This window comes from Myzus persicae, unplaced genomic scaffold, assembly GCF_001856785.1.
Source record: "Myzus persicae strain clone G006 unplaced genomic scaffold, MPER_G0061.0, whole genome shotgun sequence".
NCBI classification, from domain to species: domain Eukaryota; kingdom Metazoa; phylum Arthropoda; class Insecta; order Hemiptera; family Aphididae; genus Myzus; species Myzus persicae.
This window is the reverse complement of record NW_019103945.1, coordinates 706,710-733,646: the sequence shown is the minus strand read 5'-3', so window position 1 is coordinate 733,646 and position 26,937 is coordinate 706,710. Positions and strand designations below refer to the sequence as shown.

General features: G+C 32.3%; 1 protein-coding gene across 2 annotated transcripts in view; it reads left to right on the top strand.

The window, feature by feature from the left end:
• Positions 1-26,937, top strand: part of LOC111036734 (filamin-A) — a 126,668-nt gene that overhangs the window by 63,911 nt on the left and 35,820 nt on the right. The window contains exons 14-24 of one of the 2 annotated variants that reach the window (XM_022318868.1): positions 660-767; positions 930-1,092; positions 3,878-4,102; positions 7,231-7,812; positions 9,502-9,675; positions 10,292-10,456; positions 11,400-11,572; positions 12,324-12,480; positions 13,183-13,312; positions 14,641-14,800; positions 14,890-15,054. In XM_022318868.1, the coding sequence (XP_022174560.1) occupies positions 660-767; positions 930-1,092; positions 3,878-4,102; positions 7,231-7,812; positions 9,502-9,675; positions 10,292-10,456; positions 11,400-11,572; positions 12,324-12,480; positions 13,183-13,312; positions 14,641-14,800; positions 14,890-15,054 (2,202 nt within the window). The remainder of the gene's footprint in view (positions 1-659; positions 768-929; positions 1,093-3,877; positions 4,103-7,230; positions 7,813-9,501; positions 9,676-10,291; positions 10,457-11,399; positions 11,573-12,323; positions 12,481-13,182; positions 13,313-14,640; positions 14,801-14,889; positions 15,055-26,937) is intronic. The other variant, XM_022318869.1, reaches the window with a different exon arrangement.

Here is a 26,937-nt window from a genome sequence, read left to right as displayed (position 1 = left end):
GTGGAATTGAACATCTTAAAACTATGTGCTCTCTGCCACAAAATTCAAAAATCGGCACAACTACAGTATCCATATTATATTTTTTTAATTAAACTTTAAAAAAAGCTGGTAGTGACTTTTACTTTAATTGTTGACAAATTATTTTATTTATATTATATTATGTAGATGTTCAAACTATTTACATTTCATTATAACTGTCTATATGCACCTATATCGTTCTCGTTTGGTCAACCGTAATACATTTTAGTATTTCCTACTGGCCCAATTTAAATTTTACTGCCGGGTAGAACGAGGTCTGATATTGCACAGTTATTTATGTTCTTCAATTGTATTCGCTGTATATGCGAAACCATATTTTGATGTTCTTGAGCTATATGTAAGTATACCTAGAAAGGTACATACTACGTATTTACATTGTATTAGTTATTTATTTCGTAATGGAATGATATAAAAATAAGAATGGAACTGTCAATAATATTTAAAACGTAAGTCTGCCCCTATAGCACATTTCAATAATATATTGTTGTAATCATCGCCCCGCTCTTCAAATATGAACTTGACGCATTTGCAATCATTTATTTTAAAAGTGTAAATAAAGTCGACGTTTAAGCTTGGACAGTGTTTGGATGCAATAATATTATAAAACTTCGTTTTTACAGGTCATCGATTCAAATGGCAACTTTGTAGAACCCGTGTTGAAAGACAACAAAGACGGTACATTTTCTTGCAAGTACGTCCCGAAGTCGATCGGCAAACACACGTTACAGGTAATTCCGTGAAAAAAATAAAACAACCACAGCACATACAGTTGAGCCCTGAAAATAAAATATTTCCAAGTATCTACCCTAGCTGTCCAAGTACCTATATACTAGTGAAAATAATATAATTCTATCACTCTTGTCTTTTGCTGTTTCCATGATATTATATAGGTCAGTTATGGAGGGGTCGCTGTACCAAAAAGTCCGTTCCGAGTGTTCGTGTCACAGCCGTTGAACGCGAACAAAGTACAAATATTTGGACCAGGTATCGAAGCCGGCGTTAAGGCCAACAAACCCAATCATTTCACCATCGATTGTTCTGAAGCCGGAATCGGTAAATTTGTGCACAGATCATAAATACACGCATTATTGTTGTATTCGAATACAATGAATTAGTGTGTCTTGGACTCTGAGTCTTTATAAACGTTTTTGTAAAAACCTCTATTTATAATAATACGTCATATCATTGTGTATTTTTAAATATTTTGTTAAAAGTTTCATTTTTTTGGACGGATTCAAATACTATTTTATAAAAATTAAAATTGAGATTTATGATTGCTGTTCAAACTATTTTAGATGATATAAAAAGTATATTAAAAAAAAAAAAAAAAAAAATTAGTGAATCAAATACATAGCTCAAATAATAAGTTATTTTTTCTTTTTAATGTACAAAAACAGATTTTATTAAATACGATCATTCCGAATGCATGCGTTACAAACTTACATTATAACTGAGGAAGTATAGGTACCTATCTATAATATTAAATATTAATATGACGTATATTATGTTCTTATTACAATTTTTCATGCTGGACAGTTAAATAAAAAACGGTATATGCAGTTCTATGAGTTTCAATAAAAATATTTTACAGTATCTTTTAATTCTACATCTTGAATTTCTCTCAAAAGTTAATAAAATTGCCGTTATGAATCCCTTAAAAATATATATTTATTTTATTTTTACTAGAAGCTTATTGAATGAAACATATACCTAATGTAATTGATTAGGTTGTAAAAATCATTGCTCCTTAACAATAATTATTAATAAAACCAATCATCCGTTTATTAAAACGTTCAGATTATTTTGAATAATAACATTGTCTACAATTAATACAATTAAATACTGTAGGTATTATATTATATTAGTACAGAATTAAGTAAAAGTGACTTACAATAATGACGTGATGGTATAATGAATCAGATTATCTTTACCAAATAAATAGATTAAAAAAAAAAATTGTACATGCTGATAAATATTCATGTAACTGGCCCAAATCCTACTAAAACTCGTGCAACATGTTTCTCAAATAATATAATATTATGTTTTACTTTAAATTGAAAACAACGATCAACATCGTGGGAATTAGTATTTATTGTTGTACCACTTTGGGCCAGGAAACACACTCGATAACATTTGATATTTTAGTGCCAAGTAGGATGGCATTAGTAATCCTCAGATAGTTGTGAATGATAGTCGCGATGAAATTTCAGATAACTAAAAATAATACGAAAATACATTTTAAAATAAACGCTAGTAATTTTGTTCACGCATAATTTATTTATCATACACTTGCACCAGGGTCGACGATCCTGGCCCTCAAAACATTTTTCGCATTAATCTCGTCAAAAATCTATTTTTATAAATAATTAAAAATACGAACCAATAAATTATGTCTACTCAGAGTCACAACAATTTATATAATAATCATGTAATTGTTAAACTATACTGTATCGCCTATCAACGCAATAAATATGGTTCGAAACAGTTATTTTGATACTTGAATATTATTAAACTAATGATATAAAAGATAATGACCACAAATACAATACGTGTGTAATTGACTATAATATTATTGTTACGAAATGATTATCAAAACGGGGCTTTTTGATATAATATTATTATCATGTACTATTTAAAATTAAAACAGCTTACTGTTGCTGTTTTTGTACAGTTTTTAATATTAAAATTAAAATTATTTAATAGTATTTTTTTAAAATTGAAGTATGTTATACCAATAATTATACTCGGTGTTATTTTTAACTAATTATTACCAAGCAGATGAAATTGTTTTCGAAACATTTGCTGATTAATTTCAATCTGATCTTCGTATATGCCAATTTCTAAGTTAAACAATATTTTCAGTATTAAATAAACAATTTTAGTCAAGTATAAAATATATCTTGTATCGGAAACGTGTACTATAGTTGGTATCACATACCGAATTAACATTGTAAAATATTATAATGAGATTCTTATGATGAAAATAACTATAAATAATATCGACTTCAGGAAAAAAATATGTTTTGTTGATACACAGCAAACAACTACAAACACAGCTGATATGGTTCTTACTTCTTACATTTAAAGTTTGATCATTAGCCAATAAAATATGTATCGGTGGAGCACGATTGAGCATAAACCTTTTCAGCAACACGATTGAGCATAGAATATTTTACGCGATGTTGCCACATTCACGTTGCCGGAATGCTGTAATTTATTATTTTCACGTATCATTACACCAATTATTTGTAATTAATTTTATCTACTTCGCCCTCATATCCATACAGTCATCAGGATATTGATCGAAATACAATTTCTGATTAGGATGACTATGATCAAATCAATTCAACATATAAGCCCATACAATTACAATCCCCTAAAGAAATTAAAAAATAGAATTTAATATCCAAGCTTTCAACTAATATTTAAACCACAAGAATACGGAATCTCTATTAGTTTTGTCAACTTGGAAACAGATACCAAGGCGGCATATCAATGTAATTTATTATTATAAATTTCAACTCCACGATAGGCAGTGACCAGGATGTATGAACATTTTATCACTATTACAAACCGATCTATATAATACTACAATGCGAATATTATATTGTTGACTATGCAATCATGTTATTTTTTTGACAAGTTATACTTTGAATTATTATACCTAATTATTTAAATGAATATTTTTGTATAGTACAGTTTTTTTTTTGGACTCGCCGACATTAGAGTCGATAGAGTCTCGTCGCAAAAGGTGTCTTATGCTCAAACGTGTCGCAGCCATATTACGTGTGATGTCAATGCACATTTTAGATAATGGCAGTTTATCGGTTTTTCACAGGCGAGCTGAACGTGAATCTGGTAAACGACAAAGGAGTCAATGTGCCATTACAGGTCAACGATAACGAAGACGGTTCGTTCCTCATCGACTACGTCCCGACCAACTCGGGAGTTCACAATTTGAATTGCACTTACGGCGGAGTCAAGGTGCCCGATTGCCCGATCAAGATCAACGTACAGTCTCCGGTGGACTTGTCCAAAGTCAAGGTGGATGGTCTCGAAACGCGTAAGTTTTTCATACAATGTAATGTTTCATTAAATATAATGATTAAATATTTTTTCAATAAACATTTAATGTATTCAGCGCTCGCCGTAGTGATTACGACATGTATAATATCATGATTTCGAGGTCTGCATCATTGACGAGTTTGTTTAAAAGCCGCCCTTGAACTTTAGCGTTTACTCGATAATCCCAGTACAGTAGGTCTACTGTTTAAGTACCCCCCCCCCCCCCCCGGCGGCTGATCCAGACATTTTTTAAAAGGGGAGGGCGCATTATTTATATTTTCAGTAAATTAATTAAATCATATATTAAAAAGAAATATAACCATTTCAAAATGTGGCCCCCATCCACAGACGTCGGAGGGTAGGGCACGTGCCTGTACATGGGTCTAGCGTTTGCCTACCACTGTTGTTATACCATGTCAAAAATATTATCATTGCGATGTATTGGTACGATAGTCGACGTTCGTGTTTGACGGAAAATAAACAAACGCGACAACAATGCACTGCAGTATACGTAAATTATAGTTAGGGCTTGGAAGTGATCATAATAGGCGCAAAAATATGCATAAACAAATGTTGAATATGATATCTATGATTTTTTATATCGGGTTGGGTTTTGTGCCGACAAATAAATTGATACGGGGTATTTTATACTTTTAGAAGTGATTGATAGGTTTAAGACGGATCACAAATTTTCATTGAAAAAAATATATTAATTCATATTGTAATACTCGAATAAGCGAAATTGAACATTTTTATTAACGTTTAAAAATAATAATACCTAGGTAATTATAATAGTAATAACCATTATTTTACGATATGAATCGACCAAATAAAGTTTCTCAGAACCCACTTTTTTGTGTTGCAGAAAAAAAAACTATTTTAATCGAGCAATGTTCAGAATAATATTACCATTCCACGTAATTAGGAATTGCCTGAACTTTGCCCCTTAAAAATTGGTGATTAGATACAGAGATTACAAGAAAAGGTGTATTTAGCATATTTGATAATAATTCGGGGGTTAAAGAATATTTTTCATTTCTTTAGCATAATATTATAATCGTTGGTTATTTTTCAAATTGCTAAGAAAAAATACCGACTCATTTAAATTTTTAAGAAATCTTTTTTCATTATTTTGAAAGATTAAATAATAGTCGAGACTCACGAATATATATTATTTATGGGGTTTTATTTTATGTTAAGTTCATACTAGATTGTCGATTGTCGATTTGATTGCACTGTTTCTGGATTTTAAAAAGAATTAAATAAAATACGTATAATCATATAAATACAACTGCCTAAATATAATTGTCCTTGGATAATTTCAACCAAACACAGGTGTTTCAAAATCACGCAACAACGAAACTATACCAGGTACCTCAGTTTGACATTTAAATTTATCAAAAATGAGCTGAATGAAAATTAAACAGCAAAATAATGTACAACATCATACGAGTACTCTATAATTGGACGATAGCCGACTCTTTTATGTTATATCAATACTTAAAATTTTGAAATTTAAAAATTTGAAAAAATAGAAAAATAAAATGACGGTTTAAAGTCAAGGGCTGCAAAACGTTTTTATACGATTTTATACACGATCCAAAAAAAAAAAACGGTTGAAACGCATAACAGTTAACACATCGGTAAATGATAAACGATCGAAAGCGGAAAACGAGGGAAGAAACAAGAACGATAAACGATTATAATTATCAATACCGAATAGTGCAACAAAAAACGACTAGTGATTGAAACATAACATTGCTGGAATAAAAAAATATTTATAAAATTATAACTATCAGTAAAACACATTTGATCATTTTTTTTAAACTGTGACCAGTAACTAGTATAATACTGTATCACCTATCAAAACAAAATAAATATAAATGAAATTCAAATAACGTTTCAACTTACAACGCTAAATTTTTCATGACATCCTAATTGTTAATAAAATAATAACACTATTCGCATAAATTGAACAACGTTTAAAATTATAAAACATTCGAACGCATAAATAGAATAAAATTTAAATTCTTAGTAACGTCAAACAGTCAATCGATCATAAAGTTTAATATTAATATAACTTTGTAAACCGGACAATTTTTTTTGTTTGATTTAAGCCCTTTTAAATTTGACCTACTTTGCGGTTTTAATGAATATTTCATTGACATTGTACTAAGCGACGATAACAGGCTAACAACCGAACTTCCAAGCCCTAAATCGAACCTAACGGTGCTGTGGTGCAGATAAATATTATTATCATCATATTAATTATTATTATTATTATTATCAGGGCTAGGATTTATATGCAATAACAAATTGTAAAACATGTATTTTATTTACTAAAATATGCAAAAACAAATTTTTATTATTTCCAGATATATATTTTTATCATAGTTCATAATTTATTTTTATTACATCAGATATAAGTTTATATAATTACATTAAATATTAGTTTATATCATTACACGCTACTAATATGATGTGTTGTTTCAAATTTTCAAATACGAACGACCGGCGATAGATTTATACTGACTAAAACTCCTTTCCACATCACACGAGGTTATTGGTGCATATTTGAGTTAGATTTTAGTTATCTTCTTCTTCATTTAGAACACTGTTATTAAAACCACTCAAATTTTTAAGTAAATTAGTGTCCGCACATTTACGCAAGTACGCAACACACGTCGTACTATACATCCTACGTCGTTAAACAATGTGTAGGTAATCCTATCGGTCGTCCGACCAAGCTGAGATGAGATGTGATATTTATACTATACATTTACAATTCGACGGATAGACCAAAAACTATCGGTATTATGAAATAAAGGCCATTTAAAATTAACAATAATTTATAAAAATCAAAAAATTTAAGTAGAAAAAAATAAAAGACTCAAAAATCTATAAATACGCATATTATATTATATTATGTTCTATTATGTGCATTGTGTTCAAAATATGCAAAAAAAAAAAATTGGTTCTATTTTAAATGAGAATAAGCCAAATCGTGGAAAATCTGACAAACAATAAATTTGGGCTTGAGGAAAAAAAACATGCAAATGCATATAAATCCTAACCCTAATTATTATTATTATTATTATTATTATTCGCCCTCGGCGGACCGCGCAGTGGCTCCGGTCAACAGTCTGCAGCAGTTCCGGGTGATGACGCGGGAGGCCGGTAGGGCGGAATTCGCGGTGGTGATCACCGGCCCCTCCGGCGGTTCGGTGACGGCGCACGTGGTGCCGTTCGCCGACGGTTACGTGGTGAACTTCACGCCGACCGAGGTGGGCGAGTACCGGCTGAGCGTGACGCTGGGCGGCGAACAGGCGGGCCGGCCGTACCGGGTGACGTGCACGCGGGCCAACGATCCGGGCAAGGTGACGGCCCGCGGGCCCGGCCTGGCCGGCGGCCCGGTCAACCGGCCCGCCGAGTTCACCATCGACACGAAGCGCGCCGGCCAGGGCGGCCTGGGCGTGACGGTCGAGGGCCCGTGCGAGGCGGCCATCAATTGCCGGGACAACGGGGACGGCACGTGCTCGGTGGCGTACATGCCCGTCGAGGCCGGCCACTACGTCGTCAACATCACATTCGATGACCACCCGATTCCCGGGTCGCCGTTCAACGCGCTGATCGGGGGCCGGGCGGCCGGCGATGCGCCGCGGCCCCCCAACAACGTTAAAGCGTCCGGCAACGGTCTGCTGGCCAACGGTAAACCGCTACCACCCGCCGCCGCCACTGCCAAGTGTTCCGAGCGTGTTGCCGTGTGACAGTGATGTGTTCCGAGCGTGTTCGCGTGTGTTCCGCGTGATTTGTTGTGCGGTTTTTTTGTTTTGATCGGAGACAGGCTTTCCGAGCTATTATAATAATTATGCGTCAGGCTGACCAACGGACAATATTGTCATAAACTTGAAATATGTTTATTTTGTTTGTTCACCGTTTATTTCCATTTGTTGCGATTATTTGTTTATAACATTAAATGCTGTTTTACTTACTTTCCGTAGGCGTGCGCAGGCTTTTTGGTCACAGGGTAATGGGGATCATCAGCTCCAAAAAACTATAAATGACCATAACCAAGCGCCTAACCGAAATAACTTTACTTGGGGGGGGGGGGCTTGATTTAATTGCTCACATAAATATAACTTGTGTGGGATTCATAGTCTATTGAATAATATTTAAATAATATTTAAAATACGAAATAGAACTCACATAGAACTATAAGAAAACATATTTGTTAGTATTCTGAAGAATAAGCGTTACCCGTATAATTAATAATAAGTATATTTTTTGCATGAATAAGGCCAAAGTGGGTGTTTCAACACCCAAAACACCCCCTGGCCACGCCACTGCCCCCAAATAATCCATACTATCGCCTTAAAAGTATATATTATCTCCGTTTTTCACCTCACTGCTCCTTATCACCTAAAAAGTAATTGGTTTTTGTTCATTTTTTTATTAATGTTGGTTTTTGTAAATAAGACGCTTGTTCGTTGAAGAATTATGTATCTGATCTGATTTCATATAATATTGGTTATGTTTCATCAATTATAGTCACATAATTGAGTGCCCACATATACTACCTATATAATAGTGGAAATGGATCGTTCCCATAAATTTTGTTTTTTGTTCTCTCTCAAGAGCGACATGTTGTCAATGAAAAACTGTCGAGCCCCCCCCCCCCCAAAAAAAAAAAAAAAATTATCAGTCCTCACACCCCATGCGCACGCCTATGGAATTATATGGAAACCGAACAGCACGGTCTCGTGCTCACCGACGACATGCATAAGTCGTAAGACAAACTGTTAACTATTAAATGTGCAAATTCTACTGCCACATTAAACATGATAATATTGTATTATAATAACCGTAAATTGTGTAAGACAAGTTACTTGATTATTACTACTTTTTCGGCTATTTTTTAGACCTTTGGCAATTAATTATTATTTATCTGATAAAGTGTGTTATTTTTTATGCTGTTTAATAACTATTACTCCTTCGAGTGCGTTTTATTACTATCATAGATTAATAATCACACCATACAATATAGGTAACCCCGATGCAATAATTTACGGCTCGTTATTTAATTCTGGATTTGACTATCACTATAATATTAGTGACCTCTACTAGTGAGTCAAATCCAAATTATATAAAATCCAAAAAATGACCGATAGATCGTTGCATTGCCGTTGCGCTCATCTAATATAATTATGCGTGTTATTATAAATAACATAAGTCGAAATGTGTAATTTTATAAAATAAAATATGTTAATCTATGATATTATTATATTTTAGTTGATTTTGACGTTTTGTTTGATTTTGTAGTGCCGTTGTGTCTGTAGCGAATATTTGTCAGACTGCGAAAACCAGTAATTTATTGTTTTTTTACATTTCATTTCCTAGGAGTTTTCTTGGGATCGCCGACCGACTTCTCCGTGGATTCACGAGCCGTCGCCAAGTACGGCAAAGGGGTCGTCACCTGCACGGTGACTAATCCATCTGGCAGCAGAACCGAAACGTTCATAACGCCTCAAAGCGACGGAACATATAAAATCAGTTACACCCCGTTCGAAGAAGGTAATATTCTCGTCTTGAGAACTCCGACCGTAACGTTTATAAGATTGTTCGTTTCTCAGGCAAGGGGTGTTTTTCATGGTCTGTTATCTAGGGATGTTTCCTTTCCACCGACAATGTAATATTAATTATGTGCACACGAACCGATGTCCAAAAATTATGTTTTTTTTTAAAACTATTTCATCATTTCGATCTATAAAATTCAAATTTTGGACGATGAGTTTATTACAGTCCTGGGCATTTAAACTTTAGATGAGTGGATTAAAGTGGACCAACATTTTTCGAGGTACCTGCCCCTCTACTACTCCACTCCACTCATCTAAACTGTAAATACTCACAGCTAATAAACTGCTCGTCCAAAATTATTACGTATCGGAATCCAAACAATATTCAACTTTAGAAAAAGGATTTAATAATATAGTGCGCGTGTTGTCATCAACAATAAAAAAAAAAATTGAAAATGTTAAACAATTGGTAAACATTTTTTTTTTTTTTTAATGTTGTTTTAATTATATAAAAAAATACTTTTTAAAACGTTGATTGTTCTCGAAATACCGAGTGACTTGAGTTAAATGGATTATCCGGTGTCGTGTACGTAATTTTTTTATCAATTTTTTAGGACCACACACGATCGACATTTATTACGACGGCGTGCCCATAGTAGGCTCACCGTTTTCCGTGAACGTAAAACGAGGAACTGACGCGAGCAAGTGCAGAGCTTTTGGACCGGGTTTGACCAAAGGAATTATCAACAAAGTCAATGCTTTCACCGTCGAAACAAAAGGTAATTCATGCAGGACGCCCCTAAGGGGTCTTAATAGTATCGGAAGTCGAATAGAATTTTAAAATGAAAATTTCCATTTAGATTATAAAAATATATTTAAAATGTATATCTTATATTAGGAAGATACTTAAAGATACTTAGATACTGTCTTATTATTGGAAAAATCAACTGATCTATTTTTTAATATTTTTACTATTTATTTTCTACAATTAGAGGTAGCAGAAATTTTTTTTAGTTTTTTCAAACATAATAATATTTAAATTATTTGTTATGCTCTAACTGGAATGGTCATATGTTATTATCCCCAAAATATTGTTTACTTCAAAATTTAAATCGTTTAAATTCTGTTAATAAACGTTATTGTCGTCTTAATAATATGATATTTATTATAAAGTCTTTCAATACGATATTATCATAACTTAAATATCTATTAAATTGTAAATCTCACTTATAATTAAATACTGTAGTGTCAAACTTTTCTTAAATTGTCTATTAGGAAATTTTCGTTTTTATGAAATTTAAACATAGTAATTATTTCGAATTTTATCCGTCGCAAGTATTTTAGTTTATTAAATTATTGTTCTATTCTCTGCGTAACATAATATTATTAGTAATATGAACGCATTTTGTCCTTTCATTTGAATTTCATTTTACTGCCTATCGAGGTATGATTTATTTATTGAAAAATGTATAATCAACATTGTTTCTATATGTTTGTGTATATTTTATGGTGATAAATTTTTTATTCAATTACATAACTTTTTTAAGATATAAATCAATGAGATACACATAAAAAAAAAAAACATTGAAATGTTCAGAACTTGATCTCCGTGCTGTACCGCCTTCGCCGATCGAACCGATTCGGGAACACGGCAGTTGAAAAATCGCTTGTTAAAAAGCAATGTTTTTCAAACTTGAACACAATATTTTTGTAATTTTTTAGGAGCTGGCACTGGAAGCTTAGGTTTGGCCATCGAAGGCCCATCCGAGGCGAAAATGACGTGCAAAGATAATCGCGATGGTTCGTGTTCGGTCGAATACACCCCTACAGAATCTGGTGATTACGATGTGAGCATTCAGTTCGCTGAAAAACACATTCCCGGGTCACCGTTTAAGGTATTATTCAAATTATTCTAACTATATAATATATATAAATTATTTATAAGCCGACGTTACAGTCATCATTCGTACCACTTCGATCTCCGTTTAAACGGAGCGAGTCTTGCGTTGACAAAACCCCTCAGTATTTTCGCATGATATGAACAATTATTCGGCCATTTATGCGTATTTGTGTATATTGTTGCGCGTCAAGTATAGACTTTTTGGAAACTGGCACTGTTGAGCTGTTTTCTTTGAATTTGTACTCAAAGCTGTTCTCTCTCAGGTCGTGATAACTGCTCAACAACTGAAAATAAAAAAAAAGTACAACTCGTGTATGTTATGTAGCTGCTATATCATAATTTTACTCTCTTGAGTGTTACCGTCGGTATCTCCTAAATCCGAATATTTAGACTAAGACTATTATACTATGATGTCCATTATAAATATTTTTATTCTGTTGTCATATGATTCACTTGTTGTTCACTATTTCGAATGAATAAGAAAATAAGACATTCATTTATCGTGACGCTACCTATAATGAGGTTATTCTTTACAGATTTTATCGTACTTCCCTCTGCACTTGTTTTCATTAAATCACTCTTTCTCAACAAATACCTCTTTTGATTTAAATATATTATGTGAATTATACGTATATCTTACGGTAGTGCCTATTATTATATTAACTGTAAATTTGACTCCAGCCGGCGTTTGCGATTAAAATGTATGTAATAGGTACCCTAATAAAACAAAATCTGTTGAATTACAGGTCACAGTCGATCGTCCTGCAACCGTGAATGACATCAAGGTGAGTGGGCCAGGCATCAACCCAAAGTATTGCAGGGCCAACACGCCCATCACGTTCAAAGTGGACGCTTCGAAATCTGCCAAAGGAAATGTAGACGTGAAAATGGTAACCGACAAAGGTAAAATCGCTTGGATCGTTTCTTTATTAATTTTATAATGTCAAATATAATTTTAAGCGGTCATTAGAAATACAACATTAATCATTGTTCACACTATATACAGAAAAGAATAATTTGTTAATAAATAATATTTAGTCGTATTAGCCATACTGACAATGCTAGCACAGCTTTTTGTCAGTTGTTGGAGCTGAGTTGGATATTTCAATAATGTTTTCAGTTAAACAGTTGTATGTATATTAAATAATTCATGGATCTGATAGTCAGTATTTATTAGGTATGTGAGAAATTTAATTTTGTTTTCGCAGTGTCCGAACTCGATTTTAAATCTTATTCGAATTTTTCCTTAAGTTTACTTTAGAGCAAGACCGTCACTGACTCCAATAACATCATTTTACATAGAACTTTCATGTCATGGAAATGTATTGTTACCCAAATTTATTTCAGAACTTACTAAACTGGGATTAATTTCTATTCCCTCCTTTCCCTCTTTTCCCTCCTGCAGACTACCGCGGCGATACTATTCACTAACTACATGTCCCATTCATACATTTCGTATTTATTTTAATTTTATACTTTTTTAACGTTCGGCTAAACGTGTGATTAGCCTAGCTTGCGGGATTTCAGCATTTGATGTTACTTTTTTTTTTATGTATTAATCGTTTAATTGTGTAACATTATTGTAATGCCCTATTCATTCATCAGGTCCATTACAACAGAAACCGATTATTCGAGACAATGAAGACGGTACCTACGATGTTACTTACACTCCTAATCCGGAAGGCGCTCTACTCACAGCCAACGTATTGTACAACGGACATCAAGTACCAGACAGGTAAATATGAATACATAATGATTATGAACATAAAAACATCTACAACATTTAGATACAAATCATAATTTAATTTAATAGCCATGTAATTATCTCTAATTATTGTATTCCGAGAGTTATAACACAAAATTTCAAAATTAATAATAATACAAAACGCAATTCAGAATCCCAATAATTGTTTATTAATTGATTAACAGCTGTCTCGTTGTAAAGTTACGATTTTAGGTAAACAGTAAACACTGAACGTATATTTACGATGTGGATAGAGTGATATGTGTCACAGGTTATAATCAATGGTGGGCATTAACTTGTTAAAAAGTTAAAGTTAAGTTAAAAAGTTAATTTTGTTGTAACTTTTAACATAACTAGTTAACTATTTTTGTTTTTAACTTATTAACTTATTCAGTTAAATTTTGTATTGTCTTAACTTAATTTTTTAAAGTTAATTATCATTATGGCACAGTTAAGTTAATTGTAATTTTTTTTCATATCACGTGGAACAAACATACAAAACTTATTCTTTCGATTTTAGTAATTTATTTTTTGTAAAATTATAATATCATCAATTCATAATAATCAGATTATATTTTAATCTACACTAGTAAATAGTAATAATTAGAATACTGATATAAATGATAATTGACAATATTGTTTGGACTGGCGATTTTCACGAGTTTTATTTATAATGATCTACTCGGTATTGAATAATACGATTTTTAATTCGTCTCTCCAAGTATAGATCTAAAAACCGGCTTATAAATAAATATCATAGTGTTGATGGCGATATCAATAATATATACAATATACAACTTTTAAAGTGAAAATCCGATTAGAACAATTAACATGTCACTATTTTTATATAATAATTGTATTATTTATTTTGCGGTTTAGTTGAAATTATTACCTAATCTTAAATTATGTATAAAATATAAATGTAACCTATAAGTTTCTGATAAGTGATAACAATGTATTATAATTTATAACAATAATTTTAAGTCCTGTTTGCACAGTGTTAACCGTCTTGGTAAATGTTTGTATAAATCAAAATACTAGGGAAATTGATGGCTTATTTATGATTATTGTGACTTGAAAAAAAATTAACTTTTAACTTAACTGAAGGCAATTTTATTGAATTAACTTAACTTGTTAAAGTTAATTTTTTTCATTAACTTGCCCACCTTTGGTTATAATAACCATTAACGGATTATGAAAATGTATGATTCGTCTGTAAATTATAATTTATTTATATTGATATTATTTATACATCTACAATGTGCATAAGACCGTTTCATGGTAGACGACCGTCTCCTTTTTCCCCTTTTTTTGTTCAGCCCTTTCAAGCTCAGAGTTCGGCCCAAGTTCGAATTGGATAAAATCAAGATCGAAGGCCCCGGTGTTTCCGACTCTCGAGGTGTCAAGGCTTCTGTTCCCACGTATTTCGTCGTGGACGCCACTGACGCCGGTTCCGGAAAATTGGACTTGAGAATTATGGTAAGCCTTAGCGGAAATACTGTGCTCTCTTAAGACTTTCTTGCGAGTGCTGTAAAAATATGACGATGTGACCGTACTCTCTGCTGCAGGGACCCGATGGTTTTCCCAGAGCGGTGGACATCGAAAAGAAGGATAATTTATACAAGATCAAGTATACACCGGATGACTGCGGTCGGTACTCGATCGAAGCGCTATATGACGGCAAACCATTACCGCAATCGCCGATTCACGTGCAGTCGTACTCCACTGGAAATGTAAGTTCCCCGTTGCATGATCGTTGTGAAATTCTAACGCTTGAACGGCTTACGCTCATATGTGGAAATTGGAGGGGGGGGGTTATTATCCCAAATGTCCCGCTAGCCCGCCAAAAACGGACAGCTCTTCAGTTGTGTGGCATCGAAGCCGCCCCTCCCGCTCACATCGCTGTTAGAAATGTTAGCCCTTCCCCCCGTTCCCCGAAACTGTAATCGATTTCCACCTATGCTTATACGCTTTATTATAATAATAATAATAATAATAATAACAATAATATACAAAGTATTAGACCGACTATTGAGACGCGCTAGCATTATTGTTATTTATAAATATAACATAATAATAAAAAGCAGTGGTGTTCTCATTGGGTATACTCCACATTTTTACATGCTATATTAATATCTCAAGACCTTTTTTTTAAGCCACGAGTGTAAATATTATGTTTCAAAAAATTTGTGAAAAAAAACTCAATGTTTTTGTAATTCAGGGCGTTTCGTGTCTTTATTGGAAACCGATAAAAATTACATTTAATATATTTATTTACACGCTCGTTTTTTGAAATAAATGATAATAATAAAAATAAAAATTTGACTGTCATCAAAAAAACTCCTATCCAGTTCTCCATTATCATAAAAAGGTCTGGAACTATTAATGTGGATAATGGAAGAATATGGACGACTTTTTTTGGAGTCCTAAAATTTTTCATTAAAGTTGCTAAAACTGTGCTGAGTATACTTTTAACAAATTTTATGAGAACTTCGCTGATTACATGACGTCGTTACAATATTATGACATTATTATACTAAAGATGCAGCTTACTATTAACGCATTTACTATTCGACTTACGTGTAGTTGATAAAGTTAAGCTCGGTGAATTCAAAAACGCCGTTTCGCAACCATTTAATATTATTATTATGTTATTTGTGAGTTGAATTATTTTCGTAAAAAAAAAACAACTGCAGTGTCAGTTAAAATATCGTTTATGACAAGTGATATTTTAAAGCCAGTTGTGTGCACATGCGTAGGTGATCCGTCTGCCCATTGACGTTTATACACTACTCAACGTTATGTTCTAAACATTTGGGGGGGGGGGTAGGTGATCATAATTATAATAATGATAATGATAAAAATGAATATAATATGAAGAGCAAACACCGCGAATACTATAAAAATTATATTCGTTACTGGTTTTATTGTTCTGCGAAAGTGTTTCGGACACAATTATTGATTTATTTATCATGTAAAAAAGGAGTTACGATAAGCGGAGAAGAAATAATTAACATTAAAATTAAAATACCGTGGATAAGAGAACGCATTTATCGTCGATTTATTCGGTATTGTGGGAGGATGGATACTATCGAATGTATCATTATGAAAAAAAAGAAACGGACGATTGAGTGTCGTCCATCACTTGGACAATTTTGAAAATACCAAGTGGCTTATATAACTAAAAGCAAACGCTGACGGAAACGTTTCATTCGGAATTCGAAAAATTATCGAAATACGTGACTCGTAGTCCACTACGTATACTCGTTGAAAGACAATAGGTACCATGCAGAACCAGTAACCACACTTATGCTGTACTTCATATTGTACCATGAAAGCTATAGGATTATTAACGAGTCATGGTTTATACCAATATAACATTGGTATACTATTGGCTACCTGTATCAGTAGTATAATACCATATTATACACTATTTATTATGTAACATAATATCTACGTTTTCGTTTACGCTACGTTTCGCTTGTTTGATTTTTAAACGTTTGTTGTAGGTATCTACCTAATTGTGGTTTTGTTTTTACTAATATTTTGACATCGATTGCTCGCAGACCACCAATCGATATTATAATAATAAAACAATAGAGTGAAACAATAAACGATCAGTATTTTGTTCATTACTCGTCTTATATGCAATCTTATACTTTTTTGACAGTCGAAGATTCTTCGAAAAAAAGTAATATAGAAATCGAATTTATAATTCACTCTCATAAAAAAAGATATTAAACGCTTCGAGTTGTGTGTTGCCGATTATTGTGAATAACAAGTCCAGGCGAGTGTTACGCGAAACCGTACAATCGATATCTTGTTTATTACTCATCTTATGCAATTTTATATACTTTTGGCAGTTGGAGATTTTTCAAAAAAATAGCATTTAACACAATCTCACGAAAAAATTAAACGCTTCGAGTTGAGTGTTACAGTTTATTGTGGACAATACGTCCAGAAGAGTGTTGTACTTATCATAATCTTTTGTTAGACTTAACATAAGTTTTTTTCAGCTTCCTCTGAATTTTGTCATACAATTTCATAGCATAATAATCGAACTATTATATTATAGAATAGACTGATTGTGACAGAGGTGGCCGGTAAAATTAACTCCCAAAAAATATCTCCAATAAAAAATATGATACCATAACGATATATTATGGAAATCCTCAGATAAAAAACGTCCCTAACAAATTTTCAAAATTTTATAACGTTTAAAATTGACATATTTACATAATTAAGAATATAATATTATATTATATATTATAATTGAAATAATCACCACTTTATTTTTATTATTTAACATTATGAGCAAAGGACTCTAAAATATAGTTCATGTCCATTTTTGTCAAACGATATAATATTTGACGACATTGAAGTAATTTTTCATCATAGAACTTTTTTTTTCAAGATTTATATTTAATTTAACCTATCTTATTAAACCTGAGTTTATTATAAAGCATCGAAAATATATAAATAAAGCATGCTCAGAGACATGCTACTTTACATCTGGACCTGGACTTGGAGTTATCGGAGAGTTTAAAGGTGCAAATTCCAACCATGGTAGTTGTATGACTAACAACTTATTTTCAATTTTTAATTTTCATGCAGACGTTTTTTTGTAACACTTATAATTTAACATACACGTTATAAATCAATATTATGATACATTATCGAAGTACTATTTTCAAAACATTCTACAGGAAAATACAATTTTATTCAAAAACTTGCAACATTCGATCTAATTTTTGAACTCAGACAACCAAGCATAAATATGGTTTGAACTTCTGGATCCTATTGTTGTAAAGTATTATCCAATAATATCGATTGAGATTAATTTAAATGGATGTCCAACAGTAATATTTAGTGCAGTATTCTATAGCCCAATCTACGATTTAACCTACGTACGTAATATAAATTTGTGGACGCCTTGTTTTTAAATTAAAATAATACTCGTAGCCCTATAAATTAGGGTATGAGTTACTTATCGACTGCTCACTCTGATCCTTCTTAGTTACGATACAATTTCTCAAAAAATTGTTGTTTTTTTCAACTTAGTATTTTTACATATACACTTTAGCTACACCCGATCAGCTACAATTATAGGTCACACTATAATAATACCTAAAAATGTGCCACGATAACTTCCAACCATTTTTCCTCCAAAGGGTGTAACAGAACACCTCAAAAAAATTTGATACTAGTTAAATGTGAGACAAAAATGATAAAAATTAGGCATTTAGAAAATGTATAATTTAAGAAATACTCATGTCAGGAAATTAAGCGACTTGATAAAAATTAGATTTACAAAGTTTTGAATTTTTCAAATTTAATTTAATTTCAAATTTTTCATTTTCGGTACCTGTTAAAAAAAATGTCATACCGTATATTGTAGCACGTGTGCCTATAAATTATTTTTTTTTAAATGTTTAAACGTTGATTGAAACAAAACTTATTTTAATCGACGCGTCTTTCTGTTTCGCCCTGTATCCTATGGTAGTATATATTTTTTACTCAAGATATTCATTTGACTGGAGATATTTTTTTTCGGAGTTATTTTCACCGGAAACATAATAGTTTACATCATTGTGACGACGGCGTAGTCGTCGTCGTTTTCATTTCATTTCAATTTGTTTTTATTTGTTTTTATTTTCCGTGCATCCGTCCGAAGGCGGGCAATTGTCGTATCATGGGGAACGTAGAGAGCCGAATACTGACGGGTAAAAACCACAGCATCGTCGTGAACGCAAGGAACTGCGGTGACGGGAACGTGACGTGCCGGATAAGACCGGTGGAAGGGCAGTAAGTCTCGACACATCAACGCGTGTAAACACCGTAGACATATTGAGAAATAGGCTGAGCACCGAGAGAGAAAACCACTTTGATAATCAGGGAGATGGACTGTGACTTACCCCGATTATGGGAGAAAAAGCACCAATCACAAATGTCTCCAAGAAAGTTAGTTACTCTAATTGAGTGATAAAGGAATTGTTATATGTATAGGACATATAGGTAGTATACTTATTATAATTCACAATAAGTTTCAAATTTGAATTTTTTTACAATTTTAAAATACTCGGGCAAGTAATGGTTTTTTTTTTATTTTTGGTCTTTAGTTTTTGATTTATTATGATTTGAGGTAACTCGCCTATGCATTGGTGAAGTTTTTGAAGGAACCGCAGGGCGTCTGCGAATGCTACATTTGTTCACCGTTTTTATTTCCTTCATTTTCTCATTGTTCTGTTGACAACAAATTTATTCAATGATTATACGGCTACAAAAACAAATGCACTCAAGCGTCAAATCTGATTTGTATTTTCTTATAGTTATCAGTAAAATAATTCTTATTTTACAAAGTAAATTATTTTATTGTTTCTTCCACATTCAGGGTTAGTTGTAGTCCGTATCTCCTACTCCATATTCTGATGGTCAAAGCCATGAGTATTATAGGGAATACGCAGCCCATTTCTTAATATGTCTACAGTACAAACATGCGGTGATAATAAATTCAAAGCTCGGAATTTCAAGTGCTAAAAAGTACTGAAACATCATGTGTATACGTATGAGTAAATAAAATACTTAAAAATTGGGATGATATGCAAAAATGTTTGCAATTTATTTTTTGAACTCTGAAAAACTAAACGGAGTAAAATGAAACTGTGAACATTTTTTTTTTGTTTTGAGCCGGATATTTTTGGTGCAGGGTATTTTGGCACCAGGTCAGATAATGTCGCGGATCATTTGTCGCCGGGAATTATTTACAGGACTAAATGGCGGGTTACCAAACAAGTTAGGAAAGCTCACTCTGCGATCGTGTTAAATTCCCGGTTTCTAAACGTATTTTTACAGCCCAATAAACTATAAACTCCATGTACATTTTAAAAATAATTTGATAACCTTTAGATTTCCGTACCTTTTTTTTAAATATTGGCTAACTCTTAACTTGAGTTTAACAACCAAAAACTAAACAATTAACGAATACATTTGAAAATTTATCTTAAAAGAAAAAAATGTGAACAATCTTCTCGTGTTCCTCCAAAAAGTACATATAACTACGATGTAAACGACATAAAATAACATTGGTACACATTACACAGACAATTGATGCGAAATTTGATTAACTGTCTATATTTTAATATCGTGGAGTTCTAGAAATTATGAGTATTTTATAATTAATATATTTAAACCAAGCACTGAAAGGAAAGGCTGTTTAGTATTGATACGTATCAGTCACTATTAAAAGTCACTTCGCACGAGTTGTAGGAAGTTCCTATCACAATATGGACCGTTGTAAATTACACACATTATAACAATTAAAATAACTTTCCACTTTCATTCACTTTTCCAAACAATGTCAAAATACTAAAATAATACTTTGACAGCTATATAATTTTTCTAACTCTACCATTTTTTGTACTCGAATTTATTTTACTTGTTGAATCGATAGAACATGAAACAATGTATGATCTTAAAACCTAAAATATAAAAATCCACAAAATTAACGAAATATTTAAAACTATGTGATAAAAATGTTGATTGGAAATGTGAGATACACAGGAGCGAATAAGAAGGGTTAGAATTGCTATTATAGCCCCTCCCCACAAAATAAACTGATGACTTCACTGCATAATGCATTGGAACATCCATTAATACCTGGACCTCAACACTGTTTGCGTTACTTATTGGGAAGGTATAGTCGGTGTACCGTATACTATTATGAAACAAAATATGACGTAAACCAAACCAGAATATTAATACTTTAAAACACTTTCCAAACAAATATACAAATATAGCATTATTCTAAAAATTATTGACTACTTATCGTCATCGTGTCTCCGTAAAAAAATTATACCACCCGGTTTTCCCATTCAATATCGTACAAAATCTGAATGCGTGAGAACATAACATCCTGACCGATTTGGGGGGAGGGGGGCCATGATTTTTCAAAACAATATTAAACACATACTTACAGGAAACAATCTTATACCTTAGAGAAATTTTATATTATAATGCAAAACGGGTTGACTAACTCACTTACTAAGCATAAAATTTTAAAAGTATTTGTACGGTTATTTACTCATACGTCATACGTCACAACCACATGTTTAGAATTACATAAAATATAGCACAGCAAACATACCAAGGGGAGGCCAAGGCCCTGTACCCCCCTTAATCCTCCATTGACCCCGACCCCGTTCAATCTACTCGCACAACATACATCGTGTGGTTGCGAAGCATTTCGCGAAGTATATTCAAGTGACGTCGTGTGTGTGCGCGCGTCTGTGTTATTTCAGTTACTTCGTAAACACGGAAGTCGTGCCGAAAAACGATGGCACTTACGTGATCAACTATTCGGTCAGAGAGCCCGGGGACTACACGTTGACGATGAAGTTCGGCGGACAGCCGGTCAAAGACGGGTTTTACAAATTTACGGTAACGCCATGAACAAACGAAACGTATTTTATATAACCACAACGACAACAACAACAAAAAAAAAAAAAATTAATAAAAAAACAATAACCATAATCATATGTAATAATATTGTTCATTATTATATCGTACAAAATATGATATATTATTTTTGTAACGACATAGTTGGAGGGTCGACGATAGTATTGGATCACTTCGTAGTGTGAGCTGAGGGAGCTGTATAATTATAATATTAGTATGTTTGGGATGACGATGATGACGATATTATTGTTGTTTTTATCATTAACTCGGGCACGTATACAGCGGAAAAGGTAAAATGCGTCTCGGAAAAAAAGCTCACAGCCATGTGCAAATTGCGGCCCAGGAGATTTACGAAAAACGAGACATTCGAAGTGACACGTCACGTATTATTTTCGAAAAATCAGTGGAAGAAAAGTAGAAAAATATACTAGGAAAATGATAGAATTTGCAAACAAAAAAAAGAATTATTCGTTTAGATTTTGTACAGGAGTTAATCATACATTCAAACGCATTTTTACGAGTCACTAAATTTAAATAATACATTTTTAACCTGAAACAACGTAAAGAGCAAAACTGATATTTGTAACCATATACCGGTATTAACGCATAACGATATGTTTTCTAATCTTTGGTCTGAAAAATGGAAGGAAAATGCATTGATTTTCCAAAAGTATCCTTAGCCGCAATTTACATGAATCAAAATTTTTAACGGAGTCGAATTTACAGCTATACGTATACAATTGTGCGTGTGTGTGTGTGTGTGGGGGGGGGGGGGATGGTTCAACCAACCCATCCTCGAAAATAGTCTTTTCTGTGTACGTGCCTGCATCAAATCGTGATAGGAATAGCTTTTCGCGTCGCTTGGGCATTGTAATGTTACATTTAAGTCGGTATAAACGGAGCATGATGGTGTCTTAAAATATATACATATTAATATTATATTACTATTATTATTATTATTATTATTATTATTATTATTATTATTACTATTATAACTTTTTATTTTTAATCATTACTGTTATATATTATCGTTATTAATAACCGGAGCACTCCATACATTTGTTACAATAATAATATTTATTAATATCGATTTATGTGCATGTATAAATTACATAATATATTATTATAATATTTTCTCTTGCCCATAATTATAATATCTCTCCGCAGTCTGGTGTAGATAACAATAATTATTATTGTTGATAATCTTACACGACATTGATGTACGAAATGATAATATTATTAAATACAGTTAATAAAGTCTAGTCATTGTACTTATTTTTTCATTTCTCTACTCGATGCGACCCACACAGACGCTGTCACATCCCCCCCCCCCCGTTAAAACTGAGGTGCGCGAATGTTATTTTGGATTTTGGGATTTTTCCCATCGAACAACTTTTTTTGGATCCACGAAGACCACTGGTACAATATTTGTATTACTACGTCAGTAGCACACAAATAATTGACGATATCAATACAATTAAAAATAAATGAAAATAAATTTTCTTCACGCAAAAGTTGTAAAATATTTACGCAAAGAAATCAACTTTACAAAACAGCTCGAGCGCTTGTGTAAAAACAGATTTGATATTATTTCATAAACTTCCGACGTGATATAGTAATAATGTTGTCACTGGCTGTGATTTACCTGCTTGTAAATCACAAGTGTACAGAGCATTATTATTAAATACGCAAACAGTATTAATTATGCTCAATTGACATTTTCTACAGCGTACAATGATCAAACTTAAAGGTTTTCAATATCCGCATACGAAAACATAGAACTGTCTAAATCTATGACTAATATTTTAAGCATTGAAGGAGCAGGACACTGTCAAAAAATGACTACCTAAATATTTCACTAAACTTGACAAAGCCCCTGAAAATCGAGTTTGTGTCCTCTTAATTAGATTGTACGCGACGCACAAATAAACCTATTTTTGTCTACTTTTGTCTACTACCCGACCTGTTCATTGTACCCATACGACAATAAAAAACATAACATGATATAATGTGTGGTCTCGATGAAAAATGTCAAGTGCGCACCTGTGGCTTGAGCGGACACGTCTGGAAACACACTTAAAACGAACAGATTTACTCTCCGAACGACATGTGATCAGGTCAGTTTGAGGTGGTATATAATATATCTATGTTTCTTCAGTACTGTGTTGACTGATTACGACTAACTTTTGTTTCGCTTATGTACAGTAGTAGTGTGGAGACTAAAAAATCGTAGGTGTATTTTATATTATATTGTCCGATTGTAAATTGTAATTTTTTTTTTTTTTTTTGATTATGTTACGCGTTCCGTAATATTATTATACATAGGTAGTGCACTATTTCGTGCACTTTACACTATAGCTGTATCAAATTCAAAAAGCGGAATTATATTGAAAATCTACAACCTAAGCAGTAAGCACTTAAAATGCCAATTTCAGAACATAGCATCCCCAGCTGACGTGAATAGAAAAGCTGCATCAATAATATATTAACTATCAACACTTTATTCATAATCTAAAACCTACTAATACTCTACGTGACTAGGGGGTTGAACTTTCTAGGAAATAATACAATACATTTAAATGCATATTTTTACGTTATCCCCCCATAAAACAAATAAACACATTATAGCTAATATGATATTAGAGTTAGTAAATCAAGTAAATGTGAATAGTTTTGATATTATGCAACTCACCTGTATTAATATTTAATCTCCAACCAGAATTTTATGTTGAAGAGTGAACAATTCCGTACAAAACATGAAACAAATCTTACCTACGTACTAATTTCATTTTTATGAGAGACTGTAACTACGAGTTACAACACTCAGAGTTTCTGCAACCACTAACCACTAACTGAATTCTATTCTGAAGTACAACCACTACTGTGTTAACCGTCACTAGGATGTTTCATTTACCAATTCATTTTGAACTTTTTTCAACTTTAAATTGATATTTTATTTTCACATCTTAAAGTTAAGTACAACATAAATCTTCTAAAATGGTATTCAATAACATAGCCACATATTCTGATAGTGTACTAGTGATACAGCTCCAATGCAAAATTAAATATAATAATATTAAGTGATTAACTATGTCGAAATTATTGTAAATATACTCATAAAGATGCAAGATGCAACTACAATATTTACCCGATATTAAACAAAAATACATTTAATTTCCATGAAACACTAATCAATATCTAGCACATCATAGCTGATTTAATAATATTTAATGATTTAGGTTCTATTATCATAAATTATTGCACATTATAATTTCCAACATTCCAATGAAAATGCTCACAATAAAAATAATTTGTATGTAATTTTGATAGATTAGAATGAATTACAATTTGATTAATTATTCATCTTTAATTATTATTTATGGAATGTGTTAGGTCAAAAAAATTGAATTCCCATTGAAATTATATGATATTAGTTTACGCAATGTTTAACAAATAGTAATATTGTTGATTCTGGAAATGGTTTTTAAAATTCCCGGCCATTCCGTGGAAATTCTCACCATGTTAAATCCTCAAACATTTTACAAACCTAAAAATTATTGGCATTTAAAAAAAAGTTTTTCTGTACAATTTGATGACTATTTCTTAAAATTACAATCATTGATTCTTGTTATAGTACAAATTACGAAATATTGTTTAAAATATTGATACTATTCCGTGCGAAATATATACCAAAATCAAGTCGTGAATATTTTCGAACTCGTGCACAAAGTCCAACAACCTAATCGCTGTGTACTATATCATAACGAGTAATCAGTAATGTTTGTTTTATTTTTAATTAGTTATATATTTAGATCAATTAAAAGAAAATCGACATTTGATTTATTTTCATTTATAATTATTTAATTTCTTAACTGTTATGCTTTCATCAAAACAATTGAATACCTAACTGAAACATGCTATTAATTATAATTACGCCACAATTATAAATAATATATATCTAGTAATTATTAATTATTGATACCCTCGCATTTTAATTAAATTCCATATTAAAAAGTCTCGTGGACAAAAAAAAATTCGTCTTATAGAGAATTTCGTTAAATATATTTGAATAAATTTGGTTTGGTTCTCAAAAATATTTCGTTGGATGGAAGTTCATTTTATCGTTTTATGGAAATTTCACTGTATATTCGACAAAATATGGTTATTTTTACGAAATAACAATCACTTGTTCCAACGACCTGTTCACTTGAGGGATGAGTCACTCGAACCGTAAAAATAGTTTTTTATCAAAAATATTTGAATACCTAATTGAAATATGCCATTAATTAACGTATATATACCTTGATTCTTTTACAATATTTCCCGACCTTCATTTCACGAAGATGCCCGCCAAGTTATGTTTCCGGGAAATGCCCTACTTATCATTACACATTTTTACTATCAAATCATTAAAATATATTCTTTATTATTCACTGTTAAATATTGAAACCACGCGGTTTTAGTTTTTCGTTAAAAATAAAAAAACCACTCACTCGTGTTTCAACATTTTTTAAACACTCCACTATTCGCAATGTGAACTGAGAACTGATGAAATATTACTGTTTTGAACCCCCCCAAAACTATGTGATCGTAAATTCGTATTTTCGAACTCGTGCGCTAAAGTCCTATATCCCGGGGCTTGATTATCACCGTGTTATCGTACACTTGCCATTATTACGAGTGATGTTTGTTTTATTTTCGTTACTATACAATTTGAGATCGATTAAAATAAATTCGCAATTTTATTTTATTTTTCTCTCATGATTCGTGGGTACTGCTCGGGTAGTATACGTCATAATATAAATTTTCCATTAGTTACTATATACAGGGCGATTCACCAAGCGCGCTCGACCCATTTTTTTCTTTAATCGTGCAGCGATTTAAAATCCGTCTAAAGTCCTATGTCATACTGGCTATTATTACGGCGAGCGTTTTGTTTTCGAAATGTTCGTCCGAACGAATAAATAATCGCCGCCGGAAAAACTAAACTCGGCGCGCCGTTACGAGAAAACGGACAAAACGGTATTTACAGTGGTCGTCGCCGTTTCGAGTAGGTACATATTTTTCATGCCATTATTAATAATCATTATTATTACGGTCGTCCGCGATGGTTTCCGACACCCAGACGTAATTAATTATAATTTTTATTCGAACCGCCGTCG